Source organism: Pristiophorus japonicus, chromosome 5 (genome assembly GCF_044704955.1).
Source record: "Pristiophorus japonicus isolate sPriJap1 chromosome 5, sPriJap1.hap1, whole genome shotgun sequence".
Taxonomy (NCBI): domain Eukaryota; kingdom Metazoa; phylum Chordata; class Chondrichthyes; family Pristiophoridae; genus Pristiophorus; species Pristiophorus japonicus.
This window is the reverse complement of record NC_091981.1, coordinates 241,169,615-241,188,103: the sequence shown is the minus strand read 5'-3', so window position 1 is coordinate 241,188,103 and position 18,489 is coordinate 241,169,615. Positions and strand designations below refer to the sequence as shown.

At 40.0% G+C, this 18,489-nt stretch overlaps 1 protein-coding gene across 1 annotated transcript in view; it reads right to left on the bottom strand.

Moving 5' to 3' along the window:
* Window positions 1-7,840: 7,840 nt before the first annotated feature.
* LOC139263985 (myosin-IIIa-like) overlaps window positions 7,841-18,489 on the bottom strand; it is a 211,748-nt gene continuing 201,099 nt past the window's right edge. The window contains exons 5-6 of the mRNA XM_070880083.1: window positions 10,540-10,616; window positions 7,841-7,990 (exon numbers count right to left, since the gene is read on the bottom strand). Of these exons, the coding sequence (XP_070736184.1) occupies window positions 7,841-7,990; window positions 10,540-10,616 (227 nt within the window). The remainder of the gene's footprint in view (window positions 7,991-10,539; window positions 10,617-18,489) is intronic.

The following is an 18,489-nucleotide window of genomic DNA, read 5'->3' as shown; positions in this document are numbered from 1 at the left end:
TCAGTCTGGTGAGCCTTCGCTGCACCCCCTCAATAGCAAGAATGTCCTTCCTCAGATTAGGATACCAAAACTGAACACAATATTCCAGGTGAGGCCTCACCAAGGCCCTGTACAACTGCAGTAAGACCTCCCTGCTCCTATACTCAAAACTCCTAGCTATGAAGGCTAACATACCATTTGCCTTCTTCACCGCCTGCTGTACTTGCATGCCAACTTTCAATGACTGATGAACCATGACGCCCAGGTCTTGTTCCACCTCCCCTTTTCCTGATCTGCCGCCATTCAGATAATATTCTGCCTTTGTGTTTTTGCCCCCAAAGTGGATAACCTGACATTTATCTACATTATACTGCATCTGCTATGCATTTGCCCACTCACCTAACCTGTCCAAGTCACCCTGCAGTCTCTTAGCATCCTCCTCACAGCTCACACCACCACCAAGCTTAGTGTCATCTGCAAACTTGGAGATATTACATTCAATTCCTTCATCTAAATCATTAATGTATATTGAAAAGAGCTGGGGTCCCAGCACTGAGCCCTGCGACATCCCACTGGTCACTGCCTGCCATTCTGAAAAGGATCCATTTATCCCGACTCTCTACTTCCTGTCTGCCAACCAGTTCTCTATCCACGTCAGTACATTACCCCCAATACCATGTGCTTTAATTTTGCACACCAATCTCTTGTGTGGGACCTTGTCAAAAGCCTTTTGAAAGTCCAAATACACCACATCCACTGGTTCTCCCTTGTCCACTCCACTAGTTACATTCTCAAAAAATTCTAGAAGATTTGTCAAGTATGATTTCCCCTTCATAAATCCATGCTGACTTGGACCGATCCTGTCACTGCTTTCCAAATGTGCTGCTATTTCATCTTTATTAATTGATTCCAACATTTTCCCCACTACTGATGTCAGGCTAACCGGTCTATAATTACCCGTATTCTCTCTCCCTCCTTTTTAAAAAAGTAGCGTTACATTAGCTACCCTCCATTCCATAGGAACTGACCCAGAGTCGATAGACTGTTGGAAAATGATCACCAATGCATCCACTATTTCTAGGACCACTTCCTTAAGTATTCTGGGATGCAGACTATCAGGCCCCGGGGATTTATTGGCCTTCAATCCCCTCAATTTCCCTAACACAATTTCCCGCCTAATAAGGATTTCCTTCAGTTCCTCCTTCTCACTAGACCCTCGGTCCCTTAATATTTCCGGAAGGTTATTTGTGTATTCCTTTGTGAAGACAGAACCAAAGTAGTTGTTCAATTGGTCTGCCAAAACTTTGTTCCCCATTATAAATTTACCTGATTCTGACTGCAAGGGACCGACCTATGTTTGTCTTCACTAATCTTTGTCTCTTCACGTATCTATAGAAGCTTTTGCAGTCAGTTTTTATGTTCCCAGCAAGCTTCCTCTCATACTCTATTTTCCCCCTTCTAATTAAACCCTTTGTTCTCCTCTGCTGAATTCTAAATTTCTCCCAGTCCTTAGGTTTGCTGCTTTTTCTGGCCAATTTATATGCTTCTTCCTTGGATTTAACACTCTCCTTAATTTCCCTTGTTCGCCACGGTTGAGCCACCTTCCCCATTTTATTTTTACTCCAGACAGGGATGTACAATTGTTGAAGTTCATCCATGTGATCTTTAAATGATTTGAAATTAGTGGGGCCACATGAGGAAGCTGGCAGTGTGGGAAGGAATGTCTACCTGAGGTAAATGCGATTGTTTTTATTTTTTTAATTTTGCAACTTATGGCGTCAGTAAGGTATTGGGAATGTTTTCGGTGGTTTTGTTGCCGATTTTCTTTCTCCCAGGGAAGCCTTTCTTTGGGCGATCCGAGGCCGGCTCTTTCGTTCGGGAATTTCAGTTGCTCAGCCGGCCTAGTGCTCTAAAAGAGGTCTGGAACACCTCCCTTCGCGCTCCGCTCTACACTCAGGGCCCAGCTGGTGAATTTTGCGGTTGCAGATACAAACTATTTCCCGGCCCAAAATTTACCGCCCCGCTGCCGTTAGCGCCTCAAAATGGGTGGTACCGAATTTCCACCCCAGAGTGTTTCCATTTGTGGAGAAGAGCAAAACTAAAGGTCATCAATATAAGATAGTTACCAAGAAATCAAATAGTGAATTCTAAAGAAACTTCTTTATCCAGAGAGTGGTGAGAATGTGGAACTCGTTACTCCAGGGAGTGGTTGAGGTGAACAGTATAGATGCATTTAAGGAGAAGCTAGATAAGCATATGAAGGAGAAGGGTATAGAGGGTTATGCTGATAGAGTCAGTTGAGGAAGGATGGGAGGAGGCTCGAGTGGAGCATAAATGCCAGAATGGACTGGTTGAGCTGAATGGTTTGTTTCTGAGCCGTTTATTCTATGTAATTAATGGAAGGAAAATCACGAGGGCAACATGCCTGAAATCAGAATATATGACCTCAATATTTGAAGATATATTTCACCCATAGCAATGTAAGAACAAAAATACCTAATTTTATATTTAAATAAAATTAGAATACAGCACTTGGATTCAGAGCTTGGAGCAGTCACGTCTCTTATTGTTAGCTGTTTCTGTAAGTGCTGTTAAACTGTTCAGAGGTCATCTGTAATTATATATTGCTCATCATAAGAATCACCAGTCATTGTCGCTTACTGCGGACATTATGCTCTGATACGGAACTGACAGAGCTGTGGCGTGCTTGGTGAGAGAATGTTGCTTAAATATAGATGGATGATACTCAAAAGTGTGTATCATTAAAATACAATGCATTACTGCCTTCAAACACATTACTGTGTTATCCTTTTTAACATATACAATCATTAAAAAAAAATTAAGTTTGAAGCAGAGATAGCGGACTGATGCCAGGCTCCCACAGTTCAATCTGAAGTGATATTGTGCCATTAAATACTGCTGTGATATTGAGATAGATTTTTCTGCATACTCCAGTGAATGAGTATATCCTGTACATAGGTGCAGCATGTTGAGGAGTACAGGTGATGTCATAAGCCATGTGGATAGAAGTTTCAATAACTTACAGACACATTAGAGCTTGAACTTCAAATAGCTTATTTGTATAAATCTGTATAAAACAGACTTGTTAAGGCTGCAGAAGTAATGAATGTGATTCTGGAGCTAGCATGACCTAAAAGAAGACTGAAATGAGGATACCTCACACTCTCACGTTACAGTTTGTTCATGCTGTACAGTGTCTTCTATGTATTGTAACAGCTCCTTTCTGATAATGCCATCCTTTACATCTATAAGAACTGAGTGGAGCTAATAAGAGCACTCACATGGCAATAAAATCATTAAACGTTTCTGTCCACAGCTCCGGCTGATGCAGTTTTGGAGGTGGATTTCTGAGGAAAGAAGCAGAAAGAAATCTTAGAGCTTTGAAAGTAGCAAATTCCAGAAAAATGTAATTATAAAGAATCTGTCTGGAAGGATCATTGCAAAGTAATCGACTGCACAGCTTGAAGGACTTAGTTGTTAGTGCAATTATACCTCACTTTCTGTCTTATTCTATATGCCACCCACACAGAGATATAAGCCTAGGGATACACAGCCACTGAGAGCCAAATATAGTTTTGCGTCTCCACCATTGCTCATGCATGTCTTTAGAATGTAGCTGCAGTTGATGGTCTATTAATCTCCAATCAAATATATCTGCAGGTTAAGTGGTTTTCTGAAAGCACAAATAAATGATGTGTTCTTACTATAGAATTGCTTCATTTTAAGTAGCTCTGATGTCATTTTAACTATACAAAGACATTTGACATTGTAATATTAACTGTTCTATTTAACAGTGTATTAAGGTATTGTGTAATAGTATTAATCTTCGATGATTTACTGTTGCTGCTAGAGATACTTAAAATGGCCCTTTTACCGTAGTCTTTTGTATTTTATATTGAACTGTGAAAAACACGTTCCGTGCTGCTTGCAGACTTCTATGGTTGAGTTTAACTGCAGCCGGAGCTAAGCCTATACTGTAATTTAACATAACCTTATCGAGGCACTGATGTTATGGAAAAGAGTTTGTCAAATACTTTATTTCTTTGGGGAGGAAGAAGACAAAAGAGCCTTACAACATTTTTAATCATGATGACATCATGTACATGTGGTATGACGATGAGTTGACATGATCTGCATCATGTGTTTGGAAACAAGACAACACCCTTGCAAACCCTGAGTACATTAAAGTCAAAAGGTACACCATTCCCACTGATTTGGGGTTAAAAGAAATGTTCTCCTGTTGACTATAAAAATATAGAATAACGGATACTAAGCCAAGGAAATCAAGGAATTCCGAGGATATCAAACTGTGAGTATGAAGCTGAACCATTTTATGAATATTGGCTGAACACATAATTGTACAAAATCATTTGAGGTACACATCTGAGGACTTTTATTCCAGATAATTCTTGGTCGATGTCCTGGTACATACATGTTAGTAATGTTTTGGAGGCTGTAATGAGGGGGAAACGGAGCGAGAAGTTGAAGGGATAGAAACTGACTGGAAAAGGTACGCTATCAACAGGTTGTGTGGCTTGGTTGTCACTGTGCTATGATCACAAGATAATTATGGAAGAGGGAGGCCATTCAGCCCATTTATTTTCCTCCACCCAGGAGGGCCCTAAAATCCTCGTGTTATGGAATCCAATTGGTTATTAAATGATTCTACGGTTTCCGACTCCATTATTTGATCAGAAGTCCACTGCTCATTCTTAGTGTGAAAAAGAATTCCCTGTTCTCAGTCCTAAATTTTAATTTGACTGCTTTAACCCTCTGTCCTATTCTCACTATTGAATTTAATTTTCTAGATTTAGGTTTTCTATATTAATTATAGTCTAATATCATTTCATTTGATCAACTCTCAGATACCATCTTTCAAGGCTGAAAAGCCCACATTTCTGTAGTCTTTTCTCATAACTCAGACTTTTAAGCCTGCAGAGCTTGAATGTCTCCCTTGTTTCTCAGCAAACAGAATTTCATGAAGTACTTATATATAGTTTGACTATAGGAACAGAGGAGCTTAGGAACAGAGGAGCTTAGGAACAGGAATAGGCCCTTCAGTCCCTTGAGCCTGTTATGCCATTCAATTAGATCATGGCTGATCTGTGTCTAACTCCATCTGGATCCGTACCCCTTAGTACCCTTATCTATCAATCTCAGTTTTGAAATTTTCAATTGACCTAACCTCAACAGCTTTTTGGGGAGAAAGTTTCAGATTTCCACTACCTTTGTGTGAGGAAATGCTTTCACACATGAAAGGCCAAGCTCTAAACTACAGAGTACTGTATGATTCAATTATCATATAATCATAGAAAATTACAGCACGGAAGGAGGCCATTTTGGCCCATCGTGTCCGCGCTGGTCAACCAAGAGCTATCTGGCCTAATCCCACTTCCAGGTCTTGGTCTGTAGCCCTGTAGGTTACGGCACTTTAAGTGCACATCCAAGTATTTTTTAAATGTGGTGAGGGTTTCTGCCTCGACCACTCTTTCAGGCAGTGAGTTCCAGACCCCCACCACCCTCTGGGTAAAGAACTTTCACCTCATATCTCCTCTAAACCTCCCCCCAATGACTTTAAATCTATGTCCCCTGGTTGTTGACCCCTCTGCCAAGGGAAACAGGTCCTTCCTATCCACTTTATCCAGGCCCCTCATCATTTTATACACCTCAATCAGGTCTCCCCTTAGCCCCCTCTGTTCCAAAGAAAACAGACCCAGATTCTCCAATCTTTCCTCATGGCCAAAATTCTCCAGTCCAGACAACATTCTTGTAAATCTTCTCTGCACCTTTTCTAGTGCAATCACATCTTTCCTGTAATATGGTGACCAGAACTGCACACAGCTGCAGTCTAACCAGTGTTTTGTACAGTTCAAGCATAACCTCCTTGCACTTGTATTCCATGCCTCGACTAATAAAGGCAAGTATTCTATATGCCTTCTTAACCATCTTATCTACCTGGCCTGCTACCTTCAGGGATCTGTGGACCTGCACTCCAAGGTCCCTCACACGTATCCGGATTGAATTCCATTTGCCACTGTTCTGCTCACCTGACCAGTACATTGATATCTCCCTGCAGTCCGCAGCTTTCTTCTTCATTATCAACCACTCAGCCGATTTTAGTGTCATCTGCAAATATGACTTCCTTTGATTTTTATTCTACAGTTTGGCTACATAGTTCAATTCCAATTGGCTTTGCTGATTGGTGCTCTGTTTTGATTGGGTCTGTTGAGCATGGAGTCTACTAAAGACTCCTGGGTCTTTGATGTCATAATTGAAGATCACATGATTCCCCCTTCTTTAAACGGTTTTACTACCCACTAATCATTTGCAGATTCCCTTCGTGATCAACTGTTTAACATTTTTTATTTCTTTCCTATGAAGCAGCAACAAAACTCACATCACAACTCTGTACTTGGATGTAACATTATATAAAAATAATTCAACAATCTTTGCCTCTTTTCCTTCTCAAGATGAGTTACGCCGTGCATTGATTCAGAAAAACAGTAGCCCTTACATTTCGCAAATCATAGAGTGATAATGTCACATATTTAATTCTTCAGTTTTCTTCTAAATAAAAAGTATTGGCAGTAGTAAAGATGTTGCACAAAATTAATGGGTGGGAGCAATTACACTGGATAATATATTGCGATTCCGATGTTATCATAAACTACGAAAGCAAAGCTTGAGTCACTGACTGCCCTCTAAATCCAAATATAAGGTTATGTGTTTGTAAGGTGATTAGTACTGCTCACCCATTATTTTTCATTTACTTAACACTTTAAGACTGGTTTATTCAATGCCTTTCATGTATTTTAATAAAGAATTCCTACAATAAAATCTGTCCTTGACTTAGTTTTTCCCACTGACGTTTTGTCACTAAAAATATACTGCTCCTGTCATGTACGTTCAGCTGTACAAGTGGCATTTCCAAAGTTGTCATGGTGCTGGAAACAGCCTGGGAAACTGAACCTAGTGGAATATATATGGATTTAGGCAGCAAGAGCAAAAAGCATTACATACAACAACATTGAACTGGATCAAGACAGCTACAGACTTCCTGAAGAGCAAACGCATGTCTTGGCAGCAATCTGTACATATCAGGACACTGACAGGAATTTGCTTGTATTACAATTCCAAATCTACCAGGGATTTCATTACGTTTTGAAGCTTGAAAATTAAGTAAAGCAACAGGAGGCACACTGTAATCCCTTTCTCCAGAATTCAGCATCAAGCCATGTATCAAGTTAAGCCACACACCACTGGTTATAATACCAGTACTTAAAAAAATGGAGCAACATTGTACTGAAAATGAGGGATAGTCAGTGAGGAAAAACAACACCTTTCTATTTTTAGTATCAATGTTGTCCACAGCTATTTGCAGGCTAGGTGTAACATGCTGAGATGTGGAGTGAAAGCTTCTGATGCTTGGCCCCACTAATACTTAACCTCAAGCTCAGAAAATGAGTCACCTATTGTACCAGTGAGAATTATTCCATTTCTCACACCATCAATCCTTGTGGTCCTGCGAAGTGAGATTGCTAATTTGCATCCTACCAATTAGTAATTGAATTGAGATTCCAATAACTAACTTTCATGTCCAGCAAAGAGAAAGGAGAGAGAGCGAGCAAGAGGACGAAGAAACTCTTTTCAGTCTGGGATGGATTTAATAGTCACCCTCTGTGTTATATACTTCTGTCCATATGAATGAGATTGAGGTAAGGAGTAGATATGTTTTAACATTAAACTTTAAAACTCGCAAGGCATATCATATTAACATAACACTGTGAAATACAGTACTAATTTTTAAGGTTTAGCCAACCCAAGTGCAAACAAATCTGGATTACCTGGGTATTTTGAACAGTGCCCTCATTGGATGCAGGTCTGTTAATGGTGGGTTACCATCCCCAAGCTCAATGGCTGTGATACCCAAAGACCAGATATCACATCGCACGTCATAACTGGAATCCAGCTGCTGTTCACAAGCTATTACCTAATCACCAGGAAATCAAACATACATCCAGTGTTACTAACATTAATAGTATTAATAGTAATGTTCTTACATTATCATTAGGAACTGAATGTTAAACTCATATTAAGACATCAATAATATTTATAACTGAATCACAGTTCACCTATAGAAAATTTCGGCTGTACAAGCGTTACAATATGCAGTGCCGCAATAAATAGAGTTGTGCTGACTAGTCAATGTTTCATAGATTTGCTTTTCGGTGAATGTCATAATTTCAGTTCCTCAATGCTGCACCAAGCAAACTTCACTATGGATTAATCCAGGAAATGCCTGGCTTCCTTCTTCTCATGTATCATTAAGGGCTAGGTTCCTGAGAGGAATTGGCACATCTTTCCTGAAAGGTTTCCAGCCCAGTAACTTAAGTTGGATTGTACAGCTTAGCATTCACAGCTGCATTTATAAATATGGGTTACATCTTAAGCTAGTTTTAGACCTGGTTACTGGCTAGTTTAACCCTGACTTATATAAAGTATTATAGCCTTTACTTTGTGGATCTGGTTTACTATAATCAGGGAACACAATATTATTTCTACGTTCACTTTTACACTGCTTGCATAATAGGGGAAAGTGTAACTAAGTGAGACAAAGAAGGGGTTTGGCATCAGTATTGAATTCATTGAATGATAAGGGAGTCCAGGGTTATGGGGGGCGGGCAGGGAAGTGGGGCTGAGGCCAAGATCAGATCAGTCATGATCTTATTGAATGGCAGAGCAGGCTCGAGGGGCCAAATGACCTAATCCTGCTCCTATTTCTTCTGTTCTTATGTTCTTATACAGGTATAGGATAGTCAAATTGATTCCGGTCTGGGGTTGAAATCATGCAATATTTTTAACAAAAGCTTAAACCTGTTTATTTTCAATGAGGTAATGCATTTATTAAAGTCGCCAAGAGACGAACTTCCTACAAACACTTTAACATATTTGTTATTAATATCAACGCTTTGATCTGAATCTTTTCCTTTAATTTAAAATTGCTCTTTTGTAAACTTGATGATTATGTTCAGAATACTAAACGGAAGAACATAAAAATGCCACACTGTAACAATCTAATTTGCATGTGTAGAGCACGCAGAAGGTACTGTTCTCTGTGACACTATGATGCGCATGGTATGTAGGCATTGCTATGTTCACAGATGAAGCCTACAGCTAACATTGTAGTAAATGTAAGAGGTCAAAATGTTCATCGTGTTTGAATGAGGTCCTATCAGAGTCATTGCAAATTCTGTTTGTTCTATAGGAATTCACTGGGTTCAGACCAAGTGGTCTGGAGAAGCCAGGGTGAATTCTGACTCCAAACTGAAATGTGTTCTTTGAGTGTCTAACATTGTGCTAAATAACCTGAATGTGGTTTCTTGAGGACACAATAGAGGCAGCTGGGGCGGGTGGGAATTAATAAAGTGGTCACCCATTGACTTAAGGAAAAACAAATTATTTTTCAGCCAAGGTGCTTGACTTTTCTTGGAAATAATATCATGCAGATGGTGATGAACTTTAGAAGGGGATCAGTGGGAGACATGCATAGCAATCGATTGTCTGCTCTGGGAAAGTTTATACAAAGTGGTACTGACTTCTATCTCCAGGTTATCCCTGCAGGAAAAAACACGGCATAACCAGAGAGACAGTTTTAACTCTGTATTTTACTTCTTTTTGCTGTATGTATATATATATTTATAATAATAGATGTGCTGTGCAATGTACTATACAATGTATTATCAAGGCCATTGTGAATTTTCTAGTCGCTCTCCTTTATGATTCATACATTCCTGATGTGCTGCTCTTTTATTTTGAGCCAATTAGCAAAATTAATGGTTGAGGCATGACTGGAAGTTAGTTTGATGAGCACAGGAGGTGCAGGGTATTTGCAAAATTTTTCAAAGGCAATGCTGTAATATTTACTACCTGTGATGTAATGTCGCAAACCATGAATAATTGTCGGTGAAGTAATCTATGGTTGGACTAGCAATGGCTGTTGTGTTGTGTCACACAGACTGAAGTAAAGTTTATTCCCTTCCTCCCTCGGTCAAGAAAGTGAAATGTGATGAGGTAAGCCTGACAACAGACATTGCGAGGTTGTGGCTTGGCTTTCAACTGTGTGATGACTTGATATTATTGTGCTTCAGTAAACTGCCTTTGTTTGTCTCACAACTCTTCAGCACTCCATCTAAAGTTAATAATAAAGGGAGAAGGGGTTATGGCAAACACAAAGTCAGATTGTGTAACCAAAGCCAGTTCTGGGTATGAAGGGGCACTTGGATCGCACCTAGTCACTATATTGATTCACGCTAACAGGGGGGAATGCATTATTCTCTCCACTTCATAGCATCAGCTGATGTATTTTTTAATCATACAAATATATAAAACTGGTAACTAATACTCTCATGAAAGCATTTACAACTGTGAAAAATGAATGTAACAATACAGTAACCAAGAGAAATGTAATTGCAGGGAAGCCAGCATGCAAGGGTTGGCTAACGATGTAGGTGGAGCTTTCCTTTGAGTTTTATTACTTACCTCCGGAGCCATCCAGAAGGGGGTTCCAACAGATGTGTTGCAGCGGAGGCGAGTGCTAGTTAACTGAGCTGAAACACCTAGTACAGGAATTAGACCAATGTCATATTGCCCAACAGCATTACACACACTCCTCTGACCAACTGCACTTCATATTCACTGTTTTAAGAAGCAGTTACAGCAACCTCTTAAAAGAAAATCAAACTATTAAAGAAGAATGAGGATGTATTTAAATATCCTTTTATTGTCCTTCCTACTTCCGTTGAGTGCTGGTGGCATTATTGGGGGATTGGCATGTAAGAGTTAACAATTTTGGGATTGCTCTACCTAAGTATCAGCACAGTCAGGATGGGCTGGGTGGCCTCCTTCTATGCTGTACGATTCTAAAGCAATGAACCCAACAGTGTGAGGGAACTGAATTATCATCAATAGAGACACAGGCATATTTTTCTCCATTTTCCAATGTTATCAGAATAGTTCATTGTGAGTATAAAATAAATTCTCATACTCACGCCGACTACGTTTTGTTAAAGAAAGACCTGCATTTATATAGTACCTTTCACAACCTCAGGACATCCAAAAGCACTGTACAGCCAACGAAGTACTTTTTGAAGCATAATCACTGTTGTAATGTAGGAAACGCGGCAGCCAATTTGCACACAGCAAGCTCTCACAAATGGAAATGTGATAATGACCAGATAATCATTTTTTTTAATGTTGATTGAGGGATAAATATTGACCAGGACACCGAGGATAACTCCCCAGCTCTTCTTTGAAATAGTGCCATGGAATGTCCAACTGAGAGGACAGACGGGGCCTCGGTTTAACGTCTCATCCAAAAGAATGCACCTCCGACAGCGCAGCACTCCCTCAGTACTGCACTGGAGTGTCAGCCTAGATTTTTGTGCTCAAATCTCTGGAGTGGGACTTGAGCCCACAACCTTTTGACTCCAAGGCAAGGGTGCTATCGACTGAGGCATAGCTGTCCTGCCCATTAGTGAATGGAGGAAAGTATATTCCCGAGTCATTCAAATCAAAGGAAATACTCACTGGGAAGCAAAGTTCTCACTGCCATGTGATTTTTTTTTCACTGGTGTTTTCACTGTAAAAATAATGTTGCAGAAATTTAAACATAAGCAACTAAAGAAATATAACCTCAGTAGGTCCTTTCCCCCTCTGAAACCTGATACTACGTCCCCAAAGCCAAATTCTATGATCAGGAACCCTACAACACCAATAATGTTCAAGTGCAGGTTGTCCATGGCATCAAGTACTTCCTTCTCGGTGAAAGGCGAAGTGTGATACTGCCGACTTGATGTTTATCAGACCTAATCCAATTACCATGAAGAATATTTGTAGCACTTGGTGGCAATCTGTGAAGCCATGCTGGAGTAATTTGATTTGCACTACTTACAGCAAACAGACAACAAGAGGTCCAAGTACAAGTGTTTGGAATTTGGGTTTCGAATGCAATGCATTCAAGAATTTGCAGCATAGTAAAAAAAATCTAAGATAAGGCAGATTTCATAGCTATAGTGATCATGCAAGCAAAAAATTGAGGATGGCTTGTTGGCACAAATTATTGGCTTTGCAGAGCGGTATATTGAGTGGGGCAACTGTTATTGGAGAGAAGGTCAAGTGGATGGTGAGGTTACAGTTGGTCACAGAGGAGCATTGGCGCATTGCAGAGAGTATGTCAAGAGATGGTAGGTATCTTGCATAGAGAGGGCAGTGGTTATGTTACTGAACTCGTAATCCAGAGAATGTGAGTTCAAATCTCAAATTCAAGTTTGAGAATTTGAATTCAGTTAAAGAAATCAGATTCAGTAAAAGTGACCAGTAAGCTATTGGATTGTTGTTAAAAAAAACAGATTCACTAAGGTAATCTGCCTTCCTTGCCCGGTCTGGCCTGAATGTGACTCTAGTTCCTCATCAATGTTGACTCATAATTGCCCTCTGAAATGAAGCAAGTTACTTAGTTACTTCAAGAAGGTGGGCCATCACCACCTTCTGGGCAACTAGGGATGGGCAATAAATGGCAGACATGCCAGTAATGCCCACATCTCAAGTATGAATTACAAATCCTATGGAGAACAGAAAATAATTGTTTTTTTTAAAGTAGGAATTGGTACCTGTTAGTAAACATCGTATCAGGACATCATTAAATTTGTTTGTATAAGGGTTAGTTAACATTCATTTGAACATCAGATTTTTGTTTAATGTTGAACAAATCCGAAAGCAACCCCCCCCCACCCCCCATAGTAAGTTGGACTTTGTAGGCGGGTGGGGGGTGGGATTTTAACTATCAGGTGGCCAACCTTCATGAAAGGGATACTGCCTCCACAAAAAAAGTGTTTGTAAACAAGTGAAAAAGGTTTGCTAAGTGCGCAATGGATTAAGGTAAGTCCGATGGAAACACAATGCCACATCATTGGCATGTGATATCACTGTGATAAAAATCAAGCACAGATTTTCTTACTCCTCCCACTCTGCACTCCCCAAGCAAAGAATAGTCTGTCAATCACATGCTCATGAAAAAAATCGGGAGTGGAACAGTTTATAGCATTTATTGCATCCGTGGAATACCGTTGAGCTTCAATGTCCTTTCCCTCATACATGATTTCCCATATCGTGTGCACAGAAATGCAAGCACTAATAAAGATGCAATTTCACATATAAATAGCTTGTGGGTCTAATTTACAAATGAAATGGAATTCCCTGCAATTAAGAAAGAAGAAAGTGGAGATCATTTCCGCATTCCTCATCGTTTTTCCATGGGGAATGCTTCCCATTTGGATCTTTCCTGCCTACCTGCAAATATTCTTCCTTCAGTGGGCACCCGTGTCATGCTGCTGAGTTCAGTAACAGAAGAAAGATTGTATAGCCTCAGGAGTTTCCATTTTCTTCGGTGACACCCAAAGCAGATTAACGCAAAATGGCTCCCACCTCAGCCTGAATGCTCCTCCAGTCATACTGAGCATGAGCGTACGTCTTAAAGCAGCAGAAGACGTCTTAAAGCAATAATGCATTCGATTACGCCACAACGTGTTCCTTAAACCAGATAATCAGCTGACTGCCGTAAGGGTACGGTTATGGTGATTTTCCAAAACAGGGAATAGGTAGGAGCGGGGAGTTCCCACAGGAGAAGCAGATGGCGGACGGATTCCCTGCAGAGCTGGGTTCATTATACAATGTGTGGAAGCTGGCAAAAATTCAAGACAATCTCACTGAGCAAAACCTACAATGTCCTGAAAAATATTACTTTTACAGTAACAGATTTAAAATAAAAAGTCAGCAATTTGTTGTATTTTACCAAGGTTCTTCACAAAACACAAATAAACCTTGCTGTTCAGAAATATTAATAGAAAATTTCAAAAAATGAAGCCATTCAAAAAATGATCCTTTTTATCATTGCTTTTCTCAGTATTCCTGGAGGTTTTACTGGTGATATTACTATTTGGACTTTGTATCAATTCAGTTCCTTCACACTAGCTGGCTCAGTAGCTCCTCTCAACTAATTCCCTTGTGTTATAAGCTCTTACTGCTTAAACAAATACATTAAAACAATCAACAAAAAATAAGATAAAAGTAGAAGGATATTAAAATTTGTTATATTCCTTTGGATTCTAAAGATTTTAGGAGTTAAAAATGTCCATGCACTCATTGTATAATGTCATTGGAGTCAGAATGGGTTCCAGAAACCCCATTACATTCAGGAATTACCATTGTTTTCAATTGGAATTCATAAATGTTGGAGTGACAAATGGCTAATTTGATTTTAAAATGTACATTTTGGACCATAAGCTTGAACTTGATTTGTGGAACCAGTTTTTGTGGATCTTGGGGTAGGGGGAAAGGGCTTTGCTCATATTCAGCCTGGAAAAAGAGATATATTAAATGTATCTTGAAGATCCCATTGTTGACATAGGTAAAGCCTCTTCTTAAATATGGAGAAAGTAATATTCTCTTTCTGGCTATCTGCAATAATTATCCCAGTCAAAGACACTAACTAGTAGGACATTGTTACTTCCTCGATGGGAACCGCAGGAGCATAGGATCAGATGGAGACAAACCAGGAGCAAGGCCCTTCTAGTTCACCTTCTATCATCTTGTTAGTCACATGAAAAAATAATAATGACGTTGATGACAAATCATGGCAATCAATCTCTATCAATTAGCCTACAACAGACCCAAGCATGAGACATTGAAATCCCCCACTGGTGGAAAGCTTTAGAAACCAAAGGTCCAAATAAGGTCCAAAATCACCTGTTCTCTCAGTCTCTCAGTTAAAAAGCTTCAGAGAACATTTCTTCTTCTTTAAGAATAAATCACTCGCTACCAGAATAGCAAATGTCTTCACTTGTGGCAAATAGAGACATGCCAATGTTAACATCTGGCAAAATCTTTCTTTCCCAATTAAATAGATCAAAGTGAATATTTCTAAGATTTGTCTGATAATCTGATGTGTTTTAACCAGGGTGGATCAATCAGTTCGAGCCCCTGTAACTCTACTGACATCACCTAGAAATTTAGAAATATTCTGTTATTTTCAGTTGGACTTCAGAACTGTTTGGGTTGAGGAATGGTTAATTTAGAGATTTATACTTCATCCAAAAAATGTACATGAGCTCAAATCCTGATCATCCTGGTAAATAAAAAGGAGAACATTTTACCATCAGACGCGGGAACATGAAACCAGTAACTACAAGAAAACAGGTAAACATCAATGATATCCTTATTTGGTTATTGGCATCATAATCAATGATTAAATGAGTCAAAAAACATTGAAAATAATGGGAAGATAGGTACAGCAATTAATGCAGTTATTAATAATGTTGCAGACATTCAAAACATTGTGATATTTACAATAACAACACCTTACATTTCTTGGTATTCTTCATGTATAGAATAACATCTCAGAGGACAGTAGGAATAAGATAGGCACTGAGCAGAAAAGAAAACAACAGGGGTGTTGATAAAAACATTGATACGAAAGACGAGAAGGAAAGGATAAGATGGACTGACTATAAAGGGCAGGAATGTAGTGATGGAAAGGGCAGGCACTGATGGTGGAGCAGAGGGAGTGGGTGAGAGGGTGTAGGTTGGGAGCAATGGGCTGGAGGAGATCATCAAGATAAAAGTTAATCTTCTGCTGATCTAGTGATATAAATATTAGCTTTCATGTTTTATAATTTTTCCCAATGTGCTTTTGTTTTTGCATTGGGTATAAACTGAAATAAGTACAAATTATAAAATGTAGGACCTGGAATTCTTCAGAAAATAAGAACCAAAGTGAGGCAGATATGCAGCGACATCAATAACAACTTGCATTCATATAGCGCGTTTAACGTAGGAAGATATCCCAAAGTGCTTCACAGGAGCGTTAGCAAACAAAATTTGACACCGAGCCACATAAGGAGCTATTAGGACAGGTCAAAGAGGTTGGTTTTAAGAAGCATCTTAAAGGAGGAAAGAGGGGGAGAGGTTTAGAGAGGGAATTCCAGAGCTTAGGGTCTAAGCAGCTGAAGGCACGGCCGCCAATGGTGGAGTGATTAAAATCCAGGACACGCAACAGGCCAGAATTGGAGGAGCAAAGGAATCTTTTAAAAATTCATTCATGGGATGGGGGCGTCACTGGCAAGGCCGGCATTTATTGCCCATCCCTAATTGTCCTTGAGAAGGTGGTGGTGAGCCATCTTCTTGAACCGCTACAGTCTGGGTGGTGAAGGTACTCCCACAGTGCTGTTAGGGAGGGAGTTCCAGGATTTTGACCCAGTGACGATGAAGGAACGGCGATCTATTTCCAAGTCAGGATGGTGTAACTTGGAGGGGAACTTGCAGGTGATGGTGTTCCCATGCATCTGTTGCCCTTGTCCTTTTAGATGGTAGAGGTCATGGGTTTGGGAGGTGCTGTCGAAGAAGCCGTGGTAAATTGCTGCAATGCAGCTTTAGATGGTACACACTGTAGACACGCTGTGCTGGTGGTGGAGGGAGTGAATGTTTAAGGTGGTGGGTCGGATTCCAATGAAGCGGGCTGCTTTGTCCTGGATGGTGTCGAGCTCCTTGAGTGTTATTGGAGCTGGAAGGTTGTAGGGCTGGAGGAGGTTATAGGGAGGTTACAGTGATAGGGAGGGATGAGGCCATAGAGGGATTTGAAAACAAGGATGAAAATTTTCAAATCAAGGCATTGCTGGACCGGGAGCCAATGTAGGTCAGGAAGCACAGGGGTGATGGGTGAATGGGACGCAGTTTGAGTTAGGATAAGGGCAGCAAAGTTTTGGATTTGCTAAAGTTTACAAAGGGTGAAAGGTGGGAGGCCAGCCTGGAGGGCATTGAAATAGTTGAGTCTAGAGGTAAAAAAGGCAGGGATGAGGGTTTCAGCAGATGTGCTAAGGCGGGATGGAGATGGGCAATTTTATGAAGATAGAATTATTTGTTATTAGTGATGGAGCGGATATGGGGTTGAAAGCTCAGCTTGGGGTTAAATAGTACACCACAGTTGTGAATGGTCTCAGACCAGTGGCCAGGAAGCAGGGTGGAGTCAGTGGCTAGGGAACGAAATTTGGGGCGGGGACCAAAGACATGTAAAATATGAATTAAGTTGATTTAGTGCATGGTTATGTCACAATGCTTAAGAAAATATACCTTCATTTAAAAGCAGTGTTACTTTTGTCCTTGCTGATGTTGCTGTGACTGTTGGGATAATTCTATTTGAGCTAGTTTAGCTCACTCATCTTTAACTAACTGTGTGTAGGTTTTCTTTAGGATGTGGATGAAGGGCTTGAGTTTAAACATTTGCCACGTAAGTGTAAGGAACAGTAATTATTCACGATGGGTGCTATCACAAGCATTGCACAATGCATTTTGCAACGTTCAGCAAAACATTTGTTTAATCAACTCCTGCCATATTTCTCGTCAAGGAAAGGATGGAAAATAAATTAACCAAACAACGATTTCATCTAAATTTCTTCTGAACATTATGTCCAAAAACGTTGAATAGAGTCCAAAAAACTAACTGCTGAAAACTAGATAGAAGAAATCACTGCCATGTAATGTACTTTAGTTTGAATTCATGATACAAAGCATGTAATACAAGTACGTAGCAATTCCATATTTGGCAAGGCACAATTGTATATCCCAGAATGTACAGCCATTCATGTCATCTGTGCGTCATCAGAGCCTCATAGCTGAATACAGTTCACATGATGAAGTGAGGAAAGGCAAAGCAGGCAGAATCTGCAGACAGTTGTTATTTAAACGTCATAAAAAGCACATAAAATGTGATCGTTCTCATCTCACCGTGTTAACAGTGAATATAAATGTATGCCCTTGTTCTATTAGCTAAGATGGAGTAACATTTAAAATACTCTGTGGCAACCACGAGCAACTGTTTAAATGAAGTGTGTAATTATCAAATGTAAATTCTGGAATATTAACTGACATTTCCGTGGGCCCTGACTGAATTCCTGTTGTACAGCAAAATGATGTCATTGAATGCTCATCATGGAATCAGTCCCTTCAGGCATGTAATGTGTTTGAGCAGTCAAGTACAGACAAGCATTTATCAAGACTAGGAGATTTTTAACAATTTGATCATCTATTGTTGATTAGTTCTTCTCGTCTTGCTGCAATTGTATTGCCTCTGATAATGTAACAGAGAATGGAATATTTTTAGTGCTCTGAATCTAAAGCCAATCATTTGGGTGTATTTTACCTGTGGATTTCAGTACTCATAAGAACATAACAAAATAAGAATTAGGAGCAGGAGGCCAAACGGCCCTTCGAACCTGCTCCGCCATTCAATAAGATCACGGCTGATCTTCGACCTCAACTCCACTTTCCTGCCCGATCCCCATAACCCTTGATTCCCTTAGAGTCCAAGGGGGCGAAATTGCCCTGCGCCCCGATCGGGGGCGGTCACCATCCGCTGAATTCTGCATACCGCCCCTCAAG